A 22,165-nucleotide genomic window follows, 5' to 3' on the forward strand; every position below is an offset into this window, starting at 1 on the left:
GAATACATGTCTACCAGTCTCCCTATATATATAACATACTATGTAATACATAGTATAGCACCTAACATGTTTTTATTTCTCACTCCCACCCCCCAACACCAATGTAAGTTCCATGAAGGCAGATTTTTTTTTTCACTGATATATCTCCTGTCCCTAGAACAGTGCCAGGCACATCAGTAGGCTCTCAATAAATAAACCTACCCTCACACTTATGAAACAAATACCATAGAGGAAATACAGTTGATCCTTGAACAACTCCGAGGTTAGGAGCGCTGACCCTCTGCAAAATCGAAAATCCAAATCCTCATGTAACTTTGTAGTTGTACAGTATCCACTAATTCAACCAACCCCAGGCTGTGTAATACTGTAGTGTTTACTATTGGAAAAAGAAAATCCATGAATAAGTGGACCCACTTATATCCACATAGTTCAAACCCATGTTATTCAAGGGTCAACTGTATATCTAAATGAAGATAAGTGGAAAGGTATTCAAGAAGATTGACAAATACTTTTTTGTTTCAAGTAGTCATAAAACACTTTAAATAAAGGGGGAAAAAGCTCAAACCCATTTTCTTACTGTCCCACAAAGTAAGTTATTTCTAGACTAATTCCCTGGAAGTTTACCATTACTTTGACTTATTTAATAACAAATTTCAACTGTTAGTCCTAAACCCCTCTACAGACCCGTTCTGCCTCTTTGACCTCACCTGTATGTATTTATTCCCTGACCATTCAACTCACTAATCTAGTCTGGCAACTTTCAAGTTTAGTAAAGCGGGGAGGGAAAAGTTACTTTGCCTCTTCTATCACTCCATCTCCCAACATTCCCGTTTTATAAATTTTGTAATATTGTAATTGCAAATCTTTCCTACTTTGTCTTTTACCATTCGATATAAACAAAGCAAAAGGCTAGATTCTATTGAATATTATACTCCAAATACATTAGGCTCAGTGATTAGACAAGTTATTTTTAATTGCCATATGTGGTTTTACAATTTTTACCTATAAGGAAAGATCTGCCGTATCATAATCCATATATATATTTGGCAAGGTATAGAGGAAATAACTTTGGGAATTTAGTAAGCTCCACCACCATTCAGATTATGGCTACTATATTTCTAAATTATATTAAAACATAAGAACTCACTAAAGTGTAAAATATCTTCTACTGCTATCTCTGGTAAATTGATACTTGATAGCCATTAACAACATTAATGTGGGAGTTAAATCACACTAGAGATCACACTAAGATATTCTAAAATCAAACTACAAAAATTGCTAATACAAGAAGGGAGGCCTACAAGGAAAGGGACTGTGTTAAAAAACCCCTTTATCCAACAAGTTATTCTTCATCTACTATTTTATTTTCTAAATGGCTACAATTCTGCCATTCTTATCAGACAAGCAACCTTGGTTTCTGAAAGACAAACTTTCTAAAATCCAAAAGTCAATTGTCAAGGGTTAAGACTACTCCGTAGGCCAATTCTTTAGAGACACAGTTCTGTCCTAAAAACTCGAGGTTGTCATTTCTGAAAAAACAGCATAATAAAAACTGCTATAGAACTTTCATTTTTAAAAAATTTCCAACTGCTTTTGTGTCCTAAGTTATCATAAAATCAGATTAAATTTGGTGGAACTAAATCAGGGCAAAACCTCCTATATAGCCAGGATTATAAGAACCAAACAGATTCTCTTTTTTCTTCATATAAAAGCTAGGTGACTCCCAAACTAAGTTACTTTATACCATATATCCCTGGAGAATAACATGGCCCAACACACCACACGTCCCACTTAACCTAGTTCAAACGAGTAACGTAACGTGAGAAACTGCACTGTGTAATTCCTTTATTTTCTGCATATTAGTGCTTTACCAACACTACAACCATAAAGAACACAATTCCAAGTACTGTACTTTTTAGTTTGGGGAGATCACAGTCTACAGACTCATTTACTTATATTAGACAAGATTAACCTCATTGAAAACTTACTTCAGTTTATAAATTCACATAAAATACAGAAATTGATGCAATTAAACAAAAACTTCAGGATCTTATTTCTTAACTTCTTAGATTGTAACTTTTTTTGCAGGCTATAAGTACCTGCCCCATGATCATCAGTGGTTATGATTTAATTTAACTACATCAATTATCAACCTTTTATATCCTTAAAGAAAATGTAAGTGAAAATTACAATTTCTTAGCAAAAGATTTAAGGTTTTCCAAATTTCAAATATTTGCTTTCCCTCCTCCCCCCACCTTCAGTTAAGACATTTCAAATAAACTAAAAATAACCACATCTCACCTGCAACATTCCATAGCAATCACTTGATGTATAAAATTTTAACTATGCCCCCAGTTATTTTAAGACAAACAAAAAATGGCTGCCTACCAATCTGTCTGTCACAAGTTAGAAATACTACATTTAAGAATTAACATGAGGGTTTCAAGTTTCCTCCAGTTTAGGCATTTATACCTTTGTGCTTGTCGCTTCAGGATGTTACTATAACATTGATATTTATATAACCCATGTTTATGTACCTTAATGTGTAATCGTTTAAAACACTAGTAATTAAATTTATGATGGAGCTATGGGAATTTTAAAAGCAACTAAAATGTTCATAGATGTGTGTCAGCTTCATTTCTAGAGATACTTCTACTAAAGTGAAACTGAGAACTTTATACTTTAGTTGCATTTGAATTCAAAAATCCCTCTGCACCATTAGGAGCCTACAACATAGCACCTCTTCTCATCTGCCTTAAGTAAAATGTTTGTCAAGAGTTTTACTTTGAAGAGTTAACTTTCTATAGCCTTATACTTCTCATACATCTTTGGTAAAAGCTCCATTATACAATATGGCCAAAGCATGAAGGACCAATACTGTCCAATCATATACCATGATATCCCGTTCAATTTTAGTTTTCAGACACCCTCATAAACAAAACCCCCTCCACCTTTCCCTGTATACTGCCTTTGCAGTCTACATTTCTGAATTCCCTAAGTTTAATTCCTTGAGGATCTCTAAAATGAATCCTTAAGGCTATATAAGAACCAGATGCTGCTACACAATTCTGTATCAAGCATTAACATTTGGTTCAAAGTATTATCATAGTGGTCTCAATAATCTAGTTACTGGTCCTAACCAGCTAAGCAAGTAATCTTGTTAGGATCTGGATATCACCAGCGAGCACACTGCTTACCCTTGAAGAAAAGTAAGTTTACATTCATTGTCATCTGTAGGTTCTTCCTCTGCATCCTACTTCCCCTTTTGTCATTCCTCAAGTCTACACATCATTCATTCATCACATTTCCTTCCTCAAAGGAGATAGTGTATTATTGAACCAACAGGGTATCTGACTATTAGCATGAGTTAATCAAACAGAATACCTTTTTCATAAAACATCTTTTCCAGTGTTCTAATTAATGGAGATATGGATCACTCATCTATTAAAAAAAAAAAGACTTATATCTTCAGCTTAATCAATTGCTGTAATGTGGAAACACGAATTTTTTTTTCCAGCTAGGTAAAAGGTGCATGTAATTTGAACTGTTAAATGCTTTATTCATGAATAAACATTCTAGTAATTTAAAAACTATTGGTCTTAGACATTTGAAACATGGTAAAAGTATATATTCCAGTTTTGCCCAAAAGTCACTTAAAATATCTACAAATATTTCATCTGTGTGTGGCATACACCATTATTGCTCCATTTTCTGGAAAAGTCTATTTTTAAAGTTAAAAAAGGGAAAACACAGCAAAGTTGCTAACTTTGCAGTGAAAAAAAAAATCTGTGTCCTTGACAGGTTACATTTTCATAGTTTTATGCAGTGTAAGTTAGCTATGTAACAGGGAACTTGAGTTTTATCCTTACTCATGCATGATGTATGTTTCAGAACTTAAGAGTTGAAATTTCAAAGAACTTCTTACATTACCTGTTTAACACAGTGATGTGCAACTGGAACATATTACAATGATATTACTCATTATTTGCCACTGTGGGCTGTTTACTATACTGGTCTTAGATATAAAAGGTCACATTTGAATTTACTAAGTTAAAGTCAGAACTCATAAGGGAGGGGAAAAAGGCCTTAAATATAAAAGACAAACGGCAGTTTGATTAAGCAATAATTTTCAGTTTACTAGATGAAACAGACTTGCAACACAGTCTGCATGAATGCAAAATAAGCCATCTACAGCAAGTGATAAGGAAACTGGGCAAAAAGGAAAAAAGCATACATTGGAAAAGAAGATTCTCTCGAAATAAAAAAATCAAACCATTATTATAAAGGAATTTACCAAGAACTGCTATATTTCCCCCATCCCATTTGCTGGAAGTCAACAAGAGCATCTAGCACTTTGTGTTCATGTCAAAAAAGTCAGATCAGAGCATCCTAACGCAAAGCAAAGAAAAAAAAAAAAGAAAACAAAACAAAAAAGAAAACCCCTAACCCCCTCCCCCAAACCGCAGAACGGTAACTCCAGGGTTCAAATTCAAAGAAGAGAAAGTGGCAACTGAAAGAGGTGATGGTGGCGATAATCCTATGAATGGGTTTTTGATTTCTCTCCTTCCGGGGAATGGGCGGAGAAGAGGCTCATTAGGATTTGTAGTTAGAGGTTAACCATGTGAGCCCCTCATAGAGTCCGTCCCCCGAGGTGGCACAGGAGGGCTGCACATACCAGTTCCTGTCCCGAATCCGGGTCAGGCCCAGTTTCTCCTGGATCTCGTGGGGTTTCATGGCATCGGGCAGGTCCTGCTTGTTGGCGAAGATGAGGATTATGGCGTCCCTCATCTCCCGGTCATTGATAATGCGGTGCAGCTCCTGGCGGGCCTCGTCGATGCGGTCGCGGTCGGCGCAGTCCACTACGAAGATCAGACCCTGGGTCCCGGTGTAGTAATGCCGCCAGAGCGGCCGGATCTTGTCCTGGCCGCCCACATCCCACACGTTGAACTTGACGTTTTTGTAAGTCACGGTCTCCACGTTGAAACCCACGGTAGGGATGGTGGTCACCGACTGGCCCAGCTTCAACTTGTACAGGATGGTTGTCTTGCCGGCTGCGTCCAGGCCCAACATGAGGATCCGCATTTCCTTGTTTCCGAAGATCTTAGATAGCACCTTCCCCATCGCGTCGGAGGAGCCGGGGCCGGGGGCATTCAGGTGTCCCGGGTCCCCTCCGCCAACAACGCCGCCGCCGCCGCCGCGAAACCGAAACGGAGCCTCCCAATCGCGAGGGCGCCCGTGCGGCCTGCGTGGGAGTCGCCTCCTCGGGGGAGAGGCCCGGACCCGTCGCTCACTCGGGCATCACCCACTGCACAACTTGATTCCTCCAGTCGCCGCGACCGCCGGGACGCTGAGTCTGCGCCGGGAGAGCCGCCGCCCTGCTGAGGCGCGGCCCGGCCCGGAACTGCCCTTCCCCCCGCAGGCGCCGCGCGAGCGCCGCCGCGGTTCCCGCTCCTCCGCCTTCTCCTCGCTCCGCCGCGGGAGACTGCGGCCCTTCGGCCCGGCTCCCCGTCCGCGAGCACCACGCTCACCAGCGACCCAGGCCACCCGAGAGGCAGCGCGGCTCCGGCGCCCCGTCAGGTCATTGATCCTCGCGGGAACTCGGTGCGCTGCCTGCAGACAGAGACAGGGAGAAGGAAGTTACTGCTAGAGCCCCAGAGGAGAGTGGAGACCGAGGGGGCCCGCCTTGCCAGCTCAGCCCAGTAGGTTACCTCCAGCCGCCGCCCCGAGCGCGGGCTCCCTCCGGCCTCCACCGCCTCCTCCCAGCTCTGCCGCCGCCGCCGCCGCCGCCGCCGGAAAAGGCGCCGAGGAAACCGCCTCACTTCCCCTCCCGACCACGCAGGCGCAGCAGAGGCCGCCCGTTCGGACTAGAGCGACCTCTATAAAGAGAGCCTCCCGCGCGCTAAGCGTCGGGGCGCCACGGGCGGAGGGGCGGGGCTACGGCGGCTCAGAGGGCTCGCAGGTGCGGCCAGCCCCCACCCCCGCGAATCTCGGACTCTCACCCGCGGCCACCTGTCGCTGCTCTAGCGTCTTGTCCACTCTCTGCATTCCTCTTCCGCAGCCTCTCCTCCTCCGCCCCCATTCAAACCAGAAGAGCCGATCCACTGCGGAGCCCCACGGTGTGGGGCCCGCGGACCGCCCGCTCCCCTGACGAACGCCTCCCCTGTGCTGCTTCCAGGCCTGTTCTCGGACCCCGGTGCCCGCCAGATGCTCCGCGAGTTCCCTCCAGCCCGCCCCAGCCTTCGTGTGCCCTCAGTCTCACAGGGAAGCCCTAGCCGCTGTTTTTACCTTTCCCCCAGCCTTCTTTGGCTTCCCTTTATCCCTCGTGCTCTGTGCGTTTCCTGAAAGACACGTGGGAGGCTAGTGGTTCGCGTGGAATCTGCCAGTCAGTGCGGCGCTCTTACTGGGTTTGGGTTTGCTCTGAAGCCCGTCTTTGGGACATTGGAGCCCTATCTTACACATCTCGTCAGGACCAGTCCACGTTTCTTAAAAATTACAGTATTATCAAAAGTTCCCGTGCCTTGCCGCTTTTTCAACTTTTTAGAAGGTGGTCATTTTTAATATTTAAATATCATCTTCTTTTAGTGTGATTAGTAGTAGCTTCTCATCCAGCCACTCATTCTTAACTTTAAGAAGCCTCGACGATATAATCTTAGTGTAGGATTTAGAATCAGAAAGACTGACTACTTCTGTCGCCTGGATTTGGACATTTAACCTTACTGAGTTACCTCCTGTGTAAACGGAGTGTAACACTGACCTTTCTGTCCGCAAACCCCATTTGATGGTTAAATAATGTTTGTAGAAAACTTCAACCTTTTTGTATCGAATGGTTAGTGGTAAAGTTAGACGTAAAGTTCAAAAAAGGTGAAAGCTTGAAATGTAAATAAACCAAAGGGAGGAAAAACAGGAAAACTTTTTTTTAAGAAGATGCTGTAATAACATAAGGTAACATACTTTTTATGTCACAATGTAAGAAAGTTTGATAATGGTAGATTGGTTAAATGATAACCTTACAAGCTTCAGCCTGAAGTAAATTTACTTAAGTTATTAATATTCTGGCAATGATTTAATTTACTTACCATCTGCCTTAATACGTATGCCCTATCTTAAAACTGAAAGAAGGATTTGGAGTCAGAAGATTGGGGTTCAGAGTGTTACCCCTCCGTTTTATAGCTGTGAATCCTTTCCTTTCAGTCTTTGTAAACTTCATTTTTTTATCTGTTGAACGAGATGAAGAATATTATCTCGAATGAAAATAGTCACTATTTATTGATTGTTGTCATAAACACTGTACTAAATTACTTTAAATATTTTACTTTAATCTGCGCAGCGACCATGTGAGGTAGCTTAGAGTGTTAGTGGAAACTGAGGGTCAAAGAGGTTGAGTAATTTTTTGAAAGTCACAGAGTTGAGATTAAATGGTGAATCTACAGCTGATCCTCTTAACCCCCAAATTATGCTCTCTCCCTGAGTACTTCACACAGTTGTTCGGAAGCTCGATTATGGTACCGTTGACTCTTGAACAACACGGGTTTGAACTGCACAGATCCACTTATGCTTGACTTTTTTTCAATAAATATGTACTACGTTATTACACAGTCCGGGTTGGATGAAACCACGGATGTGGAACCTGGGATATGGGGGACCAACTAAGAAGTTATCCTCAGAATCTGGACTACATTGAGGTGAGCCCCCCAACTCCCCTATTGTTCAAGGGTCCACTGTATTTCTTAAAATGCTTTATAACTATAAAGTGCTATAATAATTACTATTATATTTGAGGAAGGAATTTTTTTATATGTGGCAGTGAGTACTGTATTTTGCTTCATTCCAACATAATAGTTTTCTCAGAGCAGATTCCAATTTTTCCAACTAGATGGAAGATTGATCTGCTGGACTTGGATTTATTTTTCAGTGAAAGGTGTGATATAATTAAAAATAGAAGCAACTTGAAGCACTAGCATCTACCTGGCACTGACACTGTGCTAGGGCTGAAAAAGTTCATTTTTGAAAGCCAGCTTCCATTTATCTTCTACCAGAATTCATGGAGGCAGAGACTTTGCCTTGTCCACATAATGTCCCCAGTGACAGCATGTAGGTATCAGGGATTGTCATTATTTGAATGAATGATTACCTTTTATACCACAGATGAGACAAAACAAAAAAGGAAAGGCACATACTATTTTATCTGCAGTTTGCAATAATAGGTTAATCAAGATTTTCATACAGTGGCATATCTTATAGTGGCTCTTCATACAATAAATTATACAATAGATTATTTTTAAGTAATGATCATAAAACAAATAATAATGGCCAGAATCTAAATACAGTGAAAAATTTTAACTTTGTATATATACAAAATTTTTTAAACAGTGCATTTCAATAAAACCAAACTATCTGCAAAAAATAACAATTTAGGGGACTACTAAATCATACCACTGCTGAAATATTTTGTTTTCTTGACACTTTCTTGAAACAATTAACAATTCAAAACGTAAATTTCAATTCTAAAAATATTACTGTCATTCAGTGAAATTTTACAAATAAACAAAAATTTCATTTATGAAACAAAGTATTAGATTTCTCAGTTTGCATTCTGTTTCACTGTTTTAAGTTATAGACACAGATGAAACTCCAAAGACTAACTGCTGTAGAAAAATGGATCTCTGCTTTGTAACTCAAAGCCTGCAAATAAAGAGATTTCTCCAGCTTGCTTTCAAACCAGGCTTCTCTTTTAGAAAACACCATTTCATAATTTCTAATCTGTTCAGACAACCACATATGTTTATTATAATCCTGACTAAAACACTATCTTATAAGAATAATATTTACTTTCATAAAATGACTTAGCTTTCCACTTTAAGATGAAATAAATGTCTTCCTTAACAATAGCACCCCGTGCTATTTACCCCCTGTTTCTGAATTCCTGTAGCTTTTTAAAAATCACTCACTCTGTATGACTCTGTCATATATTTCTTTCTATCCCATGCAGGGCCAGGGAAATTCTGACCACACAGTGAGGGTGGGAACCAAAATGATAGTTCACTCCTTCCTCTCCCTATGTCAGCTGAGGAGCCACTTTCTAGTTCTTCCTCTTTAACCATAAAAAAAACTGATATCCCAATCAAAACCTTGATAATTACTTTAGTTATGCCTGAGTATGAAGACTTCATCTCATTTTCAGCAATATTAAAAGTGGAAAAGATAGAACTAAAAACAAAAGTTTGAATTACAGTTGATATTTTAGCAAATTGTTTAATAGTTATGGCTTCAGACCATAAAAATAAACACTGGGGCAACATAGTCTGGTGGCACAAGTGAATAGAAAAAGCTAAATTACATCCTTAACTTACTCCCAATACTTCTTGACTTAGGTTTAACTTGGGTAATTTGTTCATCCTCATTGATCATCAATTTCTCTGTTCCTGCCATAGAGAAATCTCTCTTAATTGATTAGGGCAGCATATGTTATTCTCCTTTTCAGTTGAAGGAGCCGAGGCACTGAGAGGGTAAGCAACTTTCTTAAGGTCTATAAACGGTACAGAGGAGATTTGAATTCACACTTCTTTGATCCAAGTCTGGTGTTCTTTTCTCTATTGTGTGAACTCTGGAAGCTGGACTAGATCAATGATTTTCAGCTCTGACTGCACATTAAAATCAGCTGGGGCATTTTTAGACTGCATAAATTATTGAGCCCACCCCATGTTAATTAAGTCAAAATATCTGTGATCGAGGTTCTACCCCCCAGTATTTTTTTAAGGCTCCCTGAGTGATTCTAATATATAGCTAAGATTGAGAAGCACTGAACTAATTGCTAACTTCCCTTCACATCAAAAAATTCTATGAATTCTGAGCTTTACTTATTTTCTTATTCCTCATCCCCAAGATGTATACCCACACACACAAAGTTTTGCATAGTATAGTGGAAAAACTTTAATCACAATAATCCATTATAAGTTACCAAGGCATTAGACCTGTCAGACAAAGGCATAAATATTTCTAAATTCTTGCAAAGAAAAGTGTTTTGAAAATATACTATAATTATAGCTAAATTTATTGAATTATTAATAGAGCCCCATCAACTAGTCAACACCATTAAATGAAGAGAAAGTAAGACATTAAGTGAAGAGAAAGTAAGACAAGACACTTGGCAACCATAGGATGATCAAAGTCATAAGCTCTAGATTAAAACTTGTCTGTGGATACTTCCCATTTGGCTGCCCAGTATGCAAACACTTCTATTTGACTGAATCACAATTTAGGTAGAAGGAAAGATGAAGGGGGGCAAATAGATATTCCTTTTCCTGTTTCCCTGGTAGCTAGGGTTTGGGTAAGTGAACTGGGTTCAACCAATTAAGTAATCAATGTCCTAGTCCAGGCTTTTGAATTTTGAGAGATTCAAAATTCCACAGTTGCTGGGACAAGTGTTCAGAGTGACTGAGTCCAGCAGCATGGTGGCAGATATCCAATGGCAGAAGTGCCAATGACAACAAGTGTCACAGTGAAAACACTAGCAGGACATGTCTAAAGCCATCAATTCTATGACATAGTCCTAGCAGTGCCTTTTCTACCCTGTCTCTACAGCCTTCCTGACAATTCTGGGGGCCCTCTTGATACATTTCCAATAAAATTATTTTCTGCTCAAGTTAATCAGGGTCAGTTTTTCTTGACTGTGAATAAGAACCCTGAATAATACACATTTTAATTTAAAGAATTCAAAATAAAATCTTTTACCAACATTGTACGAATTGAACATCTGATTGTGTTAGTAATTTTCCCATTAGATGGTCATTTGAAAATAGAGTCATACACGTAAAATTATAGAATCATCATTATTTCTAATCTGTTAAAATTATGTTCCTTTTCATGGAAGTTTATGAATGTGTTGTTTTCAAATCAACCATTTGAATCAGTAAAATTGTTGGAGTGAGAAACATTTCATATCCTGGAACTATTCATAACATCCCCTGTTATGAAGAAGCATATAATCTCAGAAATTTAATTTTCAATATCAGAAGAGTGTTTTTAAGCTAAAGCAGGATTATTACTTTGGCCTAAACTGACAGATAGTTTACAATATTGATTCTCTGAAAAAGACTTTTGTTTAGAACAGAGAGGCTAAATCGTTTAGACTGCTTAATTGACTGAATACTCCAAACCTTGTAGTTAAGTAATAACACAACAGTGCGTGCGGTGTGTGCAGTAACATTTGTTGGGCCCTGTGCTATCAGTTATGCAGCTATGTTGTTATTGTACAATAACATGCTGTATAGCAGTGTGTTGGTGCACAGTGTGCCCTTGAGGAAGACATTCAAGGGACACCAAAGATCTGAGGGCTAAAAATCCTTGTCCTGTCTTTATAGTCATTCCAGCTTTAAATTTCCTAATTTATAGGTTTTGTCTTTTGCTTTGTCTTGTTTCATTTCTGTTTTTGTTTTCCCTCATTCTTAGAGATACAGGAAGAAAACAGCATATAAGCAAAACAGTGACCCCTAATTGGTGAATGCATCACAATGGAGTAGATTTACTAATTTTAAGGCATCATGCAGTTTTAGCTCTGTGTATTACTCCTTGCCTCTAGCATGGGATTTTGCATTTGATCTGCCTTAGTTTCTGACTTGCTAGTTAGAGATTCAGCTTCCCAAAGAGATGCTCCTTATGGCTAGGTTGGTGGTAAAAGAAAAGTGGAAGAACTTTCCATGTTACAGAATCCAGAGAAAAGAATCAGTATTTCAAATCTCAAGAAACAGTTGGTAAGTCAGTAAATTTGAAACTGTTTATAGATTAGAAACCAAATAATTAAATGGTTTTAAATGCCACATAGTGCTGTTTCAAAGAGAGAATAAATGAATGAATGAAAACGTGAGTAGGAAAGAAGAAGAAAGGAAGGAAGATAGAAAGAAAAAAAGGAAGGGAGATGGGGAGGAAGGAAGGAAAAAAGAAGAGGATTGTATTGAAAAGCAGAACTTGGCAATGTTGTAAACTGATACCCTAACCTAATCCAAAACCCAGTTTTGGGCTGAAAGGAAGAATTCCTTAGAAAAGCATAACCAGGTAGATTTATATGAGACTTCCTCCTCCATAACCTTTTCTTTTTTTAATGTTGCTTTATGTGCACCAAGAATAAACAGTGGAACAGTTTTTGCTATTCAGTACCTTTGGACCATCAGTATATTATTGTCTGTAGTTGCTCCTACTCTAATATACAGTTCTGAACACAATGACCAAGATTTATGAGTGTGGAAATGGTTGTAAAATCCTAGGTAAATGTTACACTATAACCAGTTTAACAATGGCTTAGCTGGGCAAAATTTATGAGTTTGTTTCCATTTTAAGCAAGAAAGATTTATATTCCAAAAGGCTTAGAAAGGCACCTCCTGGATTATATGTCCACAAATAATAGTTAAATAACATAAGTCTGCTGAGCTAAAGACTGGCTTCAAGGGTAACATGACAATTTAATAAACTAGGGTCAATGGTGCTGTGACTCTCGGGTGAACTAGGGTGACAGTTCCTGTGCTCTCTTCACCATGGGAAAACCTGCTACCCTGTGTGCTGACTTCCCAAACTGACTAGATTGATGCTGGACAAGGAAAGTTCTAGAGCCTTTGAAGCAGTTTCTGATGTTCGGCTTTATTTCCAAATGTAAAAATGGGTCTTTCTGCTGCTTAGTATATCTTTGAAACGTTATAAGAAACATAAGTCATGAATTCAACTTGCTTTCACAGTAGTAATGTTGGTTATATAAGAAAGTTAACCTGGGACTTTATAACAATTTCAATATAGATACATTGTTAACGGTATATCAAAGATTCTAGGAATAGAACAAGATACCCAGTTTATTGGTCACTTTTAGGCTGTCTTTGGAAATGGCCATCCCCATCCACAAGAACACTCCTGTCCTACTGGTTTTTCCATGTGACCCTTCCACACATACATCTCTGGCCATACCAGCTGGACCACAGATAGACTCATTATCCTAATTTGCTAATCAGATTCTTATTCCTAAGAATTTTAAATCAGATCTGAAGGAAGACCATATCAGTATGTCTCTTCCCAGTGGGTCCATATCCTCCTAACTAGGGACTGTGTCACAGCCATATTCTATTTTTTTTTTTGCGGTACGCGGGCATCTCACTGTTGTGGCCTCTCCCGTTGCGGAGCGCAGGATCCGGACGCGCAGGCTCAGCGGCCATGGCTCACGGGCCCAGCCGCTCCGCGGCATGTGGGATCTTCCCAGACCGGGTCACGAACCCGTGTCCCCTGCATCGGCAGGCGGACTCTCAACCACTGCGCCACCAGGGAAGCCCCATATTCTGCTTTTGAGTACCGCGTGGCAGACAGAGTTAGTCCTTGGGGAGAAAGAAAAAGCAGATGTTCAGAGAGAAGTAGAGACAAAACAGATTATTCCTCGGGCTCCATTGCACAGTTCCAGGCCCTTCCTGGAGTCTGTCTCCATACCAACCCTTGAGTTTCATGAAGTACCTGTATTTTTATATAAAATTACCTTTCTTTTTGCTAAAGCAAGCTCCAGTAGGCTTCTGTTACTTACAGGTTATAGCTTTACAAAACATATCAATGTAGTGTGTAAGCAAAACAAAATTTTAACAATCAAATAACATAAATATATCAAAGTCACAGACTTTAATGCTTCGTGGAGAATTATATCTGATATAATAATACCTAATATAAAATAATTATATACTACCATTACTATTACATAATAAAACCAACATTAGAATTAGAGTAGGTAGGAGTGGACTATTGATAAATCTAATTAATTTATAAAAAGCTCTAAACTGTTCTGTGACCTGGTCTTTTGACCTATTCCTGAATTGCTTTATAGAGATCTTAGAATAATTTAATGCATTCCCTTATGCTATAGCATTAGTTCTCTTAATGTGGGAGGAAAAGAGACATCACAGAATTGCTGGAGAACTTTTTCAATCAATATCATTTGCCCTGAATAGAGGGTAATCATAAAAATTAATAAAATCTGGGGGAGGGCTCCCCTGGTGGCGCAGTGGTTGAGAGTCCGTCTGCCGATGCAGGGGACACGGGTTCGTGCCCCAGTCCGGGAAGATCCCACATGCCGTGGAGCGGCTGGGCCCGTGAGCCATGGCCGCTGAGCCTGCGTGTCCGGAGCCTGTGCTCCGCAACGGGAGAGGCCACAATAGTTAGAGGCCCGCGTACCGGGAAAAAAAAAAAAAATCTGGGGGAGTTCTGTGGCAGTCCAGTGGTTAGGACTCGGTGCTTTCACTGCTGTGGCCCAGGTTCAATCCCTGGTCGGGGAACTAAGATCCCACAAGCCATGTGGTACGGCCAAAAAAAAAAAACCCAAGAAAAGTTAATACAGTCTGCTTCCAGGAAGATGGAGTAGACATACTTTTCCCAATTCCTCCATCTAAGTACAACTAAAAATCCTGGACATTACATATAAAACAAGCATAAGAAGACTGAAAATGGAGAGAAGAAGGCAGACTGACTAGAGACCTAGAGACCCAAGGAACGACATGGTGGTGAGTTCCCTGGGTTTTCTTTTTGCCATATCTATCGCAGGCTTAGAGCTTAAGAAGCTGGAAACCTGGAAATACCAAAAAGCCTCAAGGAAAGCTTGCTCTCTTTAAAAAAAGGATTAGGAAAGGGGCAACCTAGCAAGACAGAAAACCTTTAGAAAATAGCCACTTTACTCCAGCTAAAACCCAAAGAAAAAAACTGTAGCCCCACCTTCACCCATGGTAGCCAGGGCCAGGTTAGCAGCCTAGACTTTCACCCTTGCCAGGCTCTTAACGAGGTGTCCCAATCTCCTGCCTCCTCACTAGGCAGAGCAGGGAATGGGACTTTTCATCCCCATCAGGAGGTGATGAGCCCCACCCACCCAAGCCCTTGTTGTCATTGGAGACCACATGGGGAGCCTGGACTTCCCCCTCCACTAGGCAATAAGGAGGTATGCCTTCTCCTTTCTGCTAGGGTGGTATCATAGGGGGCCTGCTGGAGAGTCAGGATCTTCACCATATGGAGGCCAGCACCCTCTTCCACCATTACCCGCTTCATCCCCAAGACTGCTCGCCCCTCATGGTGTGGTATCAGTGAAAACCATGTGGGAAGCAGTAATGAGGAACTTCTACTCCTTCCAGCAGGGAGGTATCACTGGAGGCTTAGTGGGAAGCCAGTAATCCCCATCACACACCCAGCAGTAACAGGGAGCCATCCCCCTAGGTTGTCAACAGGCTAATGAGGAACCTGGCTTCTGTTCCCACCTGGCAGTAATGAGGTGGTGCTCCACCTTCCTGTTGGAGAGGTGCTAGAGGAAGCCAGCTAAAACAGAAGGGTAAATAAGATCCAAAGTCTTATAATACTCAAAATATTCAGATCTCAACCAAAAATTACAGATTATTCTCCAAAAAATCATCAAATTCTCAAACGAAGATCTCTGACTGAATGAAAAAAGGGAATCAATAAATGCCAACACCATTATGACAAAGATATTAGAATTATCTGACAAAGATTTTACAGCAGCCATCATAAAAATGCTTCGATGAACAGTTGTGGACACACTTGAAACAATTGAAAAAATACAGAGTCTCACCAAAGAAATAGGAAATCTCGGGCTTCCCTGGTGGTGCAGTGGTTAAGAATCTGCCTGCCAATGCAGGGGACACGGGTTCGAGCCCTGGTCCGGGAAGATCCCACATGCCGCAGAGCAACTAAGCCCGTGTGCCACAACTACTGAACCTGCACTCTAAAGCCTGTGAGCCACAACTACTGAGCCCGCGTGCTACAACTACTGAAGCCCGCACACCTAGAGCCCATGGTCTGCAACGAGAAGCCATGGTGATGAGAAGCCCGTGCACTGCAACAAAGAGTACCCCTGCTCGCCACAAGTAGAGAAATCCTGCGCACAGAAACAAAGACCCAATGCAGCCAAATAAATAAATAAAATAATAAAAAATAAAATTAAAAAAAGAAATAGGAGATCTCAACAAAGATATAGAAGATATAAGGAAGAACCAAATGGAAATTTTAGAACTGAAAAAGTGTAATAACTGAAAATTAAAAACTCAATGGATGGACTCAAATGGAATAGAAGGGACAGAGAAAAGAATCAGTCAACTGGAAGATATAACAATAGAAATTACCTGATCTGAACAGCAGAGAATGAATAGAATTTTTTAAAAAAATGAGAAGAGACTCAGAAACCTGTGCAACTATAACAAAACTTCTAATGTTCATATCATTGGACTCACAGAAGGAGAGGAGAAAGAGTGTAGGCTGAAAAAGTTCTCAAACAAATAATGGCTAAAAATTTCCCTAATTTGGCAAAAGACATAAACCTACAGATTTAAGAAGCTGAACAAACCTCCAAATAGGATATATCTGAGGAGACCCACATCAAGATGCATTATAGTCAAGCTTCTGAAAACTAAAGACAAAGAAAACATATTGAACAAAACCAGAGAAAAACAGCACCTTACATACAAGGGGAAAAAACAATTTAAATGACAGTGGATTTCTTATCCAAAACCATAGAGGCCAGGAGGAAGTGGCATGACATGTTTTAAGTGTTGAAAGAGAAGAACTGTCAACCCAGTTGAATCCTATGTCCAGTGAAAATATCTTTTGAGAATGAAGGGGAAATCAAGACATTCTCAGATAAAGGAAAATTAAGAGAATTTCACCAACGGAACTTTCCTAAAATATGGCCAAAAGAAGTTGGAAGTTCTCGAACAGAAAGGAAATAATTTTTTTTTTTTTTTTTTGCGGTACGCGGGCCTCTCACTGTTGTGGCCTCTCCCGTTGCGGAGCACAGGCTCCGGACGTGCAGGCTCAGCGGCCATGGCTCACAGGCCCAGCCGCTCCACAGCATGTGGGATCTTTCCGGACCGGGGCACGAACCCGTGTCCCCTGCATCGGCAGGCAGACTCTCAACCACTGCGCCACCAGGGAAGCCCAGGAAAGAATTTTTTTAAAAAGAATCTTGGAATATCAGGAAGAAAGAAAGAACATTGTAAGTAAAAATATAGGTAAATACAATAGTTTTTCCTTCTCTTCTTTGAGTTTTCTAAATTATGTTTGATGATTGCAGCAAAAATTTATCACACTGTCTGATTTGGTTCTAAATGTCTGCTGAGGAAGCATTAGAAACAATTATAAACAATAATAAGTGAACATAAATGTGTGAAGCAAAATTGATAAAACTGAAAGAAGAAATAGATGAATCCACAATTATAGTTGGAGACTTCAATACCTCTCTTGCAATAATTGATAGAACAAACTAGACAGAAAAACGACAAGTTTATAGAAAAACTCAACAATGGCATCAACCAACAAGATAATCAACATTTATAGAACATTTCACCTAACACTACAGAATACACACTCTTTTTAAAATTTTTTTTATAATTAATTTATTTTTATTATTTATATATTTTTATTTTTGGCTGTGTTGGGTCTTTGTTGCTGTGCGTGGGCTTTCTCTAGTTGTGGAGAGCAGGGGCTACTCTTTGTTGCAGTGCATGAGCTTCTCAATGTGGTGGTTTCTCTTGTTGTGGAACACAGGCTCTAGGTGCACGGGCTTCAGTAGTTGTGGCTTGTGGGCTCTAGAGCGCAGGCTCAGTAGTTGTGGCTCACGGGCTTAGTTGCTCCATGGCATGCGGGATCTTCCCGGACCAGGAATCAAACCTGTGTCTCCTGCATTGGCAGGCGGATTCTTAACTACTGGACCACAAGGGAAGTCCCAGAATACACACTCTTATCAAGTGCCATATCCTGGGTCATAAAACAAATTTTAAAAAACTGTATATCATACAGAGTATATTCTCTATCCACAATGAAATCAAACTGGAAATTAATAATAGAAAGATAACAGGAAAATCTCAAAACCCTTGGAGACTAAACAGCACACTTTTGAATAATCCATGGGTCAAAAAGTAAGTCTTTAGGGGAAAAAAAGTACATTGAAATGAATGAAAATGAAAATACAATGTATAAAAATATGGAGGACACAGCTACAGCAGTGCTGAAAGGGAAATTTATAGCACTATTTCCCAAACTTTTTCATCACCCCAATACAGAAACTCTATATCCATTAAGCAATAACCCTTCATTCTCTGCTCCCCTCAGCCTCTCTCTACTTTCTGTCTCTATGTATTTGCCTTTTCTAGATATTTCATATAAGTGGACTAGTACAATATACATCCTTTTGTGCCTGGCATATTTTATTTAGCATAATATTTTCAAGGTTCATTTATGGTGTAGCATGTGTCAGAACTTTATTTCTCTTTATGGGTGAGTAATATTCCATAATACCATATTTTGTTCACCCAGTTTTCTATTGGGACACTTGGGTTGTTTCCACCTTTTGGCTGTTGTGAATAATGCTGCAACAAACGTCCATATACACATAACTGACCTTTTGTTTTCAATTCTTTTGGGTATATACCTACGGGTGGAATCACTGGACCATATAGTAATTGTATGTTTAACTTTTTGAAGAACTGCCAAACCATTTTTCACAGCACCATTTTTCATTCCCACCAACAATGTACAAGAGCTCCCCACATTCTTGCCAACACTTGTTATTATCCAGTTTTTTTTGAATTATAGCAATCCTAGTAGGTGTGAAGTGGTATCTCATTGTGGTTTTGATTGCATTTCCTTAATGATTAATGACAGAGGAAAGAATGAATGAATGAAAGCATAAAGGGGCTTACAAGTTTAATAAATTTTTTATCACAAAGGATAAATCACTCTTCTAGTTTATATTATATATTACTGTACAAGAGCACTAATATTCATTTTACTAATGATAAATAATAACTCATCATTTGTATACATTTGTTTTGATTATATAAATACCCTTTTTGTAATATGTAATACTGTTTATCCATACAACATGGTGACTATAGCTTGTCTCCTTTTACAGAATATTGCAACTAATATGTAGTGGTTTTGTCTTTCTTCGTTTCTTGCCACATGCCAGGCCATGGCCCCTTGGGAAATGAGCTGGGCCACAAAATGAATTAGAGCTCTGCCTTTGTACAACAAGGGGGTCCATTTGAACAGGCACAAGCAGCCTGTGCCTTCAGTACATTCTGTATAAATAGGGTTACTTTCAGGGCGCATTAGCCCTAAAAGCAACCCCTGCGGAAACTACGAATCACTTTGATCATAAATTGCCATACACAAAAAACTTAGTATTAACACAATATGGTTTAATTATTAACAGTGTGACTTGTGATAACATAATGTATTTATAAAGCATCCCCTAGCAAGCACCATGGTGCTATATATTCAACCATCACATCATAAAATCTCAACAAGTAATAGGAAGTTGTTTAAACCACACTCAAAAAGTTTAAAATTTCCCCCTCCAAGATAAAAGTGAAAGTTCATTGCCATTTGAACCTCAGAAGGCCTCAGTGATCTTCCACTGATTCAAGGGGAAGATCTTACCCCTCTCACCACCTCTACATAGGGAAAGCCCTAGGATTTTTATATTAGTCATACCCAGAGACCAGCAGTCATGCAAGATCAGAACCTTTCCAATCATTCTTCTCTTAGAAATTATGACCTTTCCTCAGGGTCCAAGGTGAATAGACAAAAGCCTATATCTTAGACTATTTGTATCATGTCAAGCAACTTCCTTGATCCTCTGTTTACACTTTTATTCTCAAAGCTAACCTTTATCCCTGATATTAAATAATAGTTGACACTTCAGGACACCTAGCACATAGCAGGTGCTCAATGGTTAATTGTTGGATGCGTGAATGAATGATTCAAACAAAGAATGTTATCTTGATCCTCTCTCACCTTAGTCAGTATAAGCTGTATGCAGTTTAAAGTATTTGTTTTTCTACCAAAAGCCAGGCTGTTCAAATATATTAACCTCGATAAATAATTAACCTTGAGACTTGAAATTTAAGAAAAAGCAAATCAATTTGCCAATTATTCTGGCAGGGTGTGACATTAGGCTAAGTCTACAGGGTCCTCAAACAAAGGAAGCACTCTTTCAAACTTTATCTGATGAAAATGAAACATTCTAATTTATTCTAATACTTTAAAAACGAATAAATTAAATACAGCAGAAAGCTTTTGTCACACTGCTGTAAAGAGATAGAATCGATAAAGTTTGTTAAATATAGGGAGTTTTATGTATTAAGTTTTGGTTTGGGGACGTGATTTATTCCACGTCAGATCAGAAATCAATGTAACAAATAGCCATGGTATAATGGAGTTCTACTAAGTTCTTAAACATTAGAACACTTCAGCAGAACTGTCGGATGAAAGTGAAAACATTCAAATTGAGGAAAATGACCCCACAAGTTTAAGTTATATTTATAGGTCTAGCAGCGTGACACCGTATAAGTAACTGTGTCCACTGTCAGAATTTATTCTGATATTTGAAAACCTGCCACAAGAAATGAGTTTCAGGGTCGACGATAGATATTGTGAGATATTGTGTATTAACTATATTAAAGGCTTTTCCTCCAAGCAGAGTGTGGCCAAGACGTAAATGTTTATTACGTCAAAGCGTTAATTCTCGTTAATCCATGGTTCGTTTATTAAGTGTAATAGAATCAGGGTCAGCCCACAGGGGCATGTCTGTGATATGCAAATAACCTATCGTAATGAAAATCCTGCCTGAAGCAGCAAAGGATCCCGCGGCCGTAAGGGGCCGCGAACAAATCCGCCACAGGGCGGGGCCCGGGAGCCTTCTCTGGGAAAACGCAGCCCAGGACTGGACTGAGATCCAAGGGACCGACGTCTCAGTTGGTACCTTGTCCGCCTCGCCCCCTGGCGGTTCCCCTCTCTTCCCTGCCGGTCCTGCCTCTCGGTCCTCGAAAAGCCCCGCCTCTCCTTGCCCTGGTGGCCCCGCCTCTCGCCCCCTTCCCCTCCACCCGCCGCCCCGGTGTCCCCACCTTCCCAAGGCCCCCGTCGCCTCTCCTCTCCTCCCCTGGTGGTCCCGCCTCTCCCTCTCCCGGTGGCCCCGCCTTCCCCGCTCCCGAGGAGCTCTCCCGCCCAGGCTCCTCTCCCATTCCTCAGTAGTGGGAGGGGCTTGCCTGGGGGTCCGCGCCGGTGGCAGTGCCCTGGGCGCGTTCTTTCTCTCGTTGGTTGGTGGTCTTTCCGCCTTCTTTTCTTCGGCCGCGTCGGATCTCCTCCTCAGGTGTTCTCTCCGGGCTGTGCGCCCCTGCCTGATAGTTGCTGAGGCTGCAGGCCCTGGACCCCGCTTGCCCACAAGCCTTCTCCCCACGCCGGGGCAGAAAGCCTCTGCGTCAGACCCCATGCTCTTTCTCGTTTAACGTTCCCCAGAAGGACTAATTTATAAATGGCTTGAGCTCCACGAGTGGAGTTCCGTAGACAGATTGAGACATACCATTTGGAATGAAAGCAGAATCTATTCCAACATTTAGTGCCTCAAAATCAACTGTCACTAGGGTTATGTTTTGAAAAAGCAAAACGTCAGACAGCCAGACCATAACCTTGCTTTCTGCACTGTTAAAAAGTTAAAAACCTAGATAAAAGCTGGCGGGGATGTGGAGAAAAGGGAAACCTTGTGCACCGTTGGTGGGGATGTAAACTGGTTTAGCTACTCTGGAAAACAGTATGGAGGTGTCTCAAGAAAGTCAGAGTAGAATTACCACATGATCCAGCAATTCCACTTCAGGGTGGATAGCCAAAGGAAACAAATCATCACCTGGAAGAGACATCTGTACTCCCATGTTCATTACAGCATTATTCACAATAAACAAGGTATGGAAACAACCGAAGTGTCCACTAACAGATGAATGGATCAAGAAAACACACACACACACTGGAATATTATTCAGCCTTTAAAAAGAAGGAAATCCTGTCATTTGTGACATGGATGAACCTGGAGAGCATTATGCTAAGTGAAATAAGCCAGAGAAAGAAAAATACTGTGTGGTCGCATTTATATGTGGAATTAAAAAAAAAAAGTTGAACTCATAGAAACAGAGAATAGAAAACGGTTGCCAGGGGCAGGTGAGTGGCAGAAATAGGGAGAGGTTGGTAAAAGAGTGCAAACATTCAGTTATGCGATGAATAAGGTCAGAGGATCTAAAGTATAAAATGGTGATTATAGTTGATAACATTGTGTTGTATAATTGAAATTTGCTAAGAGAGTACAACTTAAATGTTCTCACCA

At 40.4% G+C, this 22,165-nt stretch overlaps 1 protein-coding gene across 1 annotated transcript; it reads right to left on the reverse strand.

The window, feature by feature from the left end:
* Positions 1–1,828: 1,828 nt before the first annotated feature.
* On the reverse strand, positions 1,829–5,861 carry ARF6 (ARF GTPase 6). Its single transcript, XM_024732035.1, has 2 exons — positions 5,709–5,861; positions 1,829–5,610 (listed from the first exon to the last, which is right to left on the reverse strand). The coding sequence occupies exon 2, from the start codon at positions 5,119–5,121 to the stop codon at positions 4,594–4,596; it is 528 nt and encodes a 175-aa protein (XP_024587803.1). The 5' UTR covers positions 5,122–5,610; positions 5,709–5,861; the 3' UTR covers positions 1,829–4,593.
* Positions 5,862–22,165: the final 16,304 nt, after the last annotated feature.

This window comes from Neophocaena asiaeorientalis, unplaced genomic scaffold (assembly GCF_003031525.2).
Source record: "Neophocaena asiaeorientalis asiaeorientalis breed wild unplaced genomic scaffold, Neophocaena_asiaeorientalis_V1.1 scaffold233, whole genome shotgun sequence".
Lineage (NCBI taxonomy): Eukaryota > Metazoa > Chordata > Mammalia > Artiodactyla > Phocoenidae > Neophocaena > Neophocaena asiaeorientalis.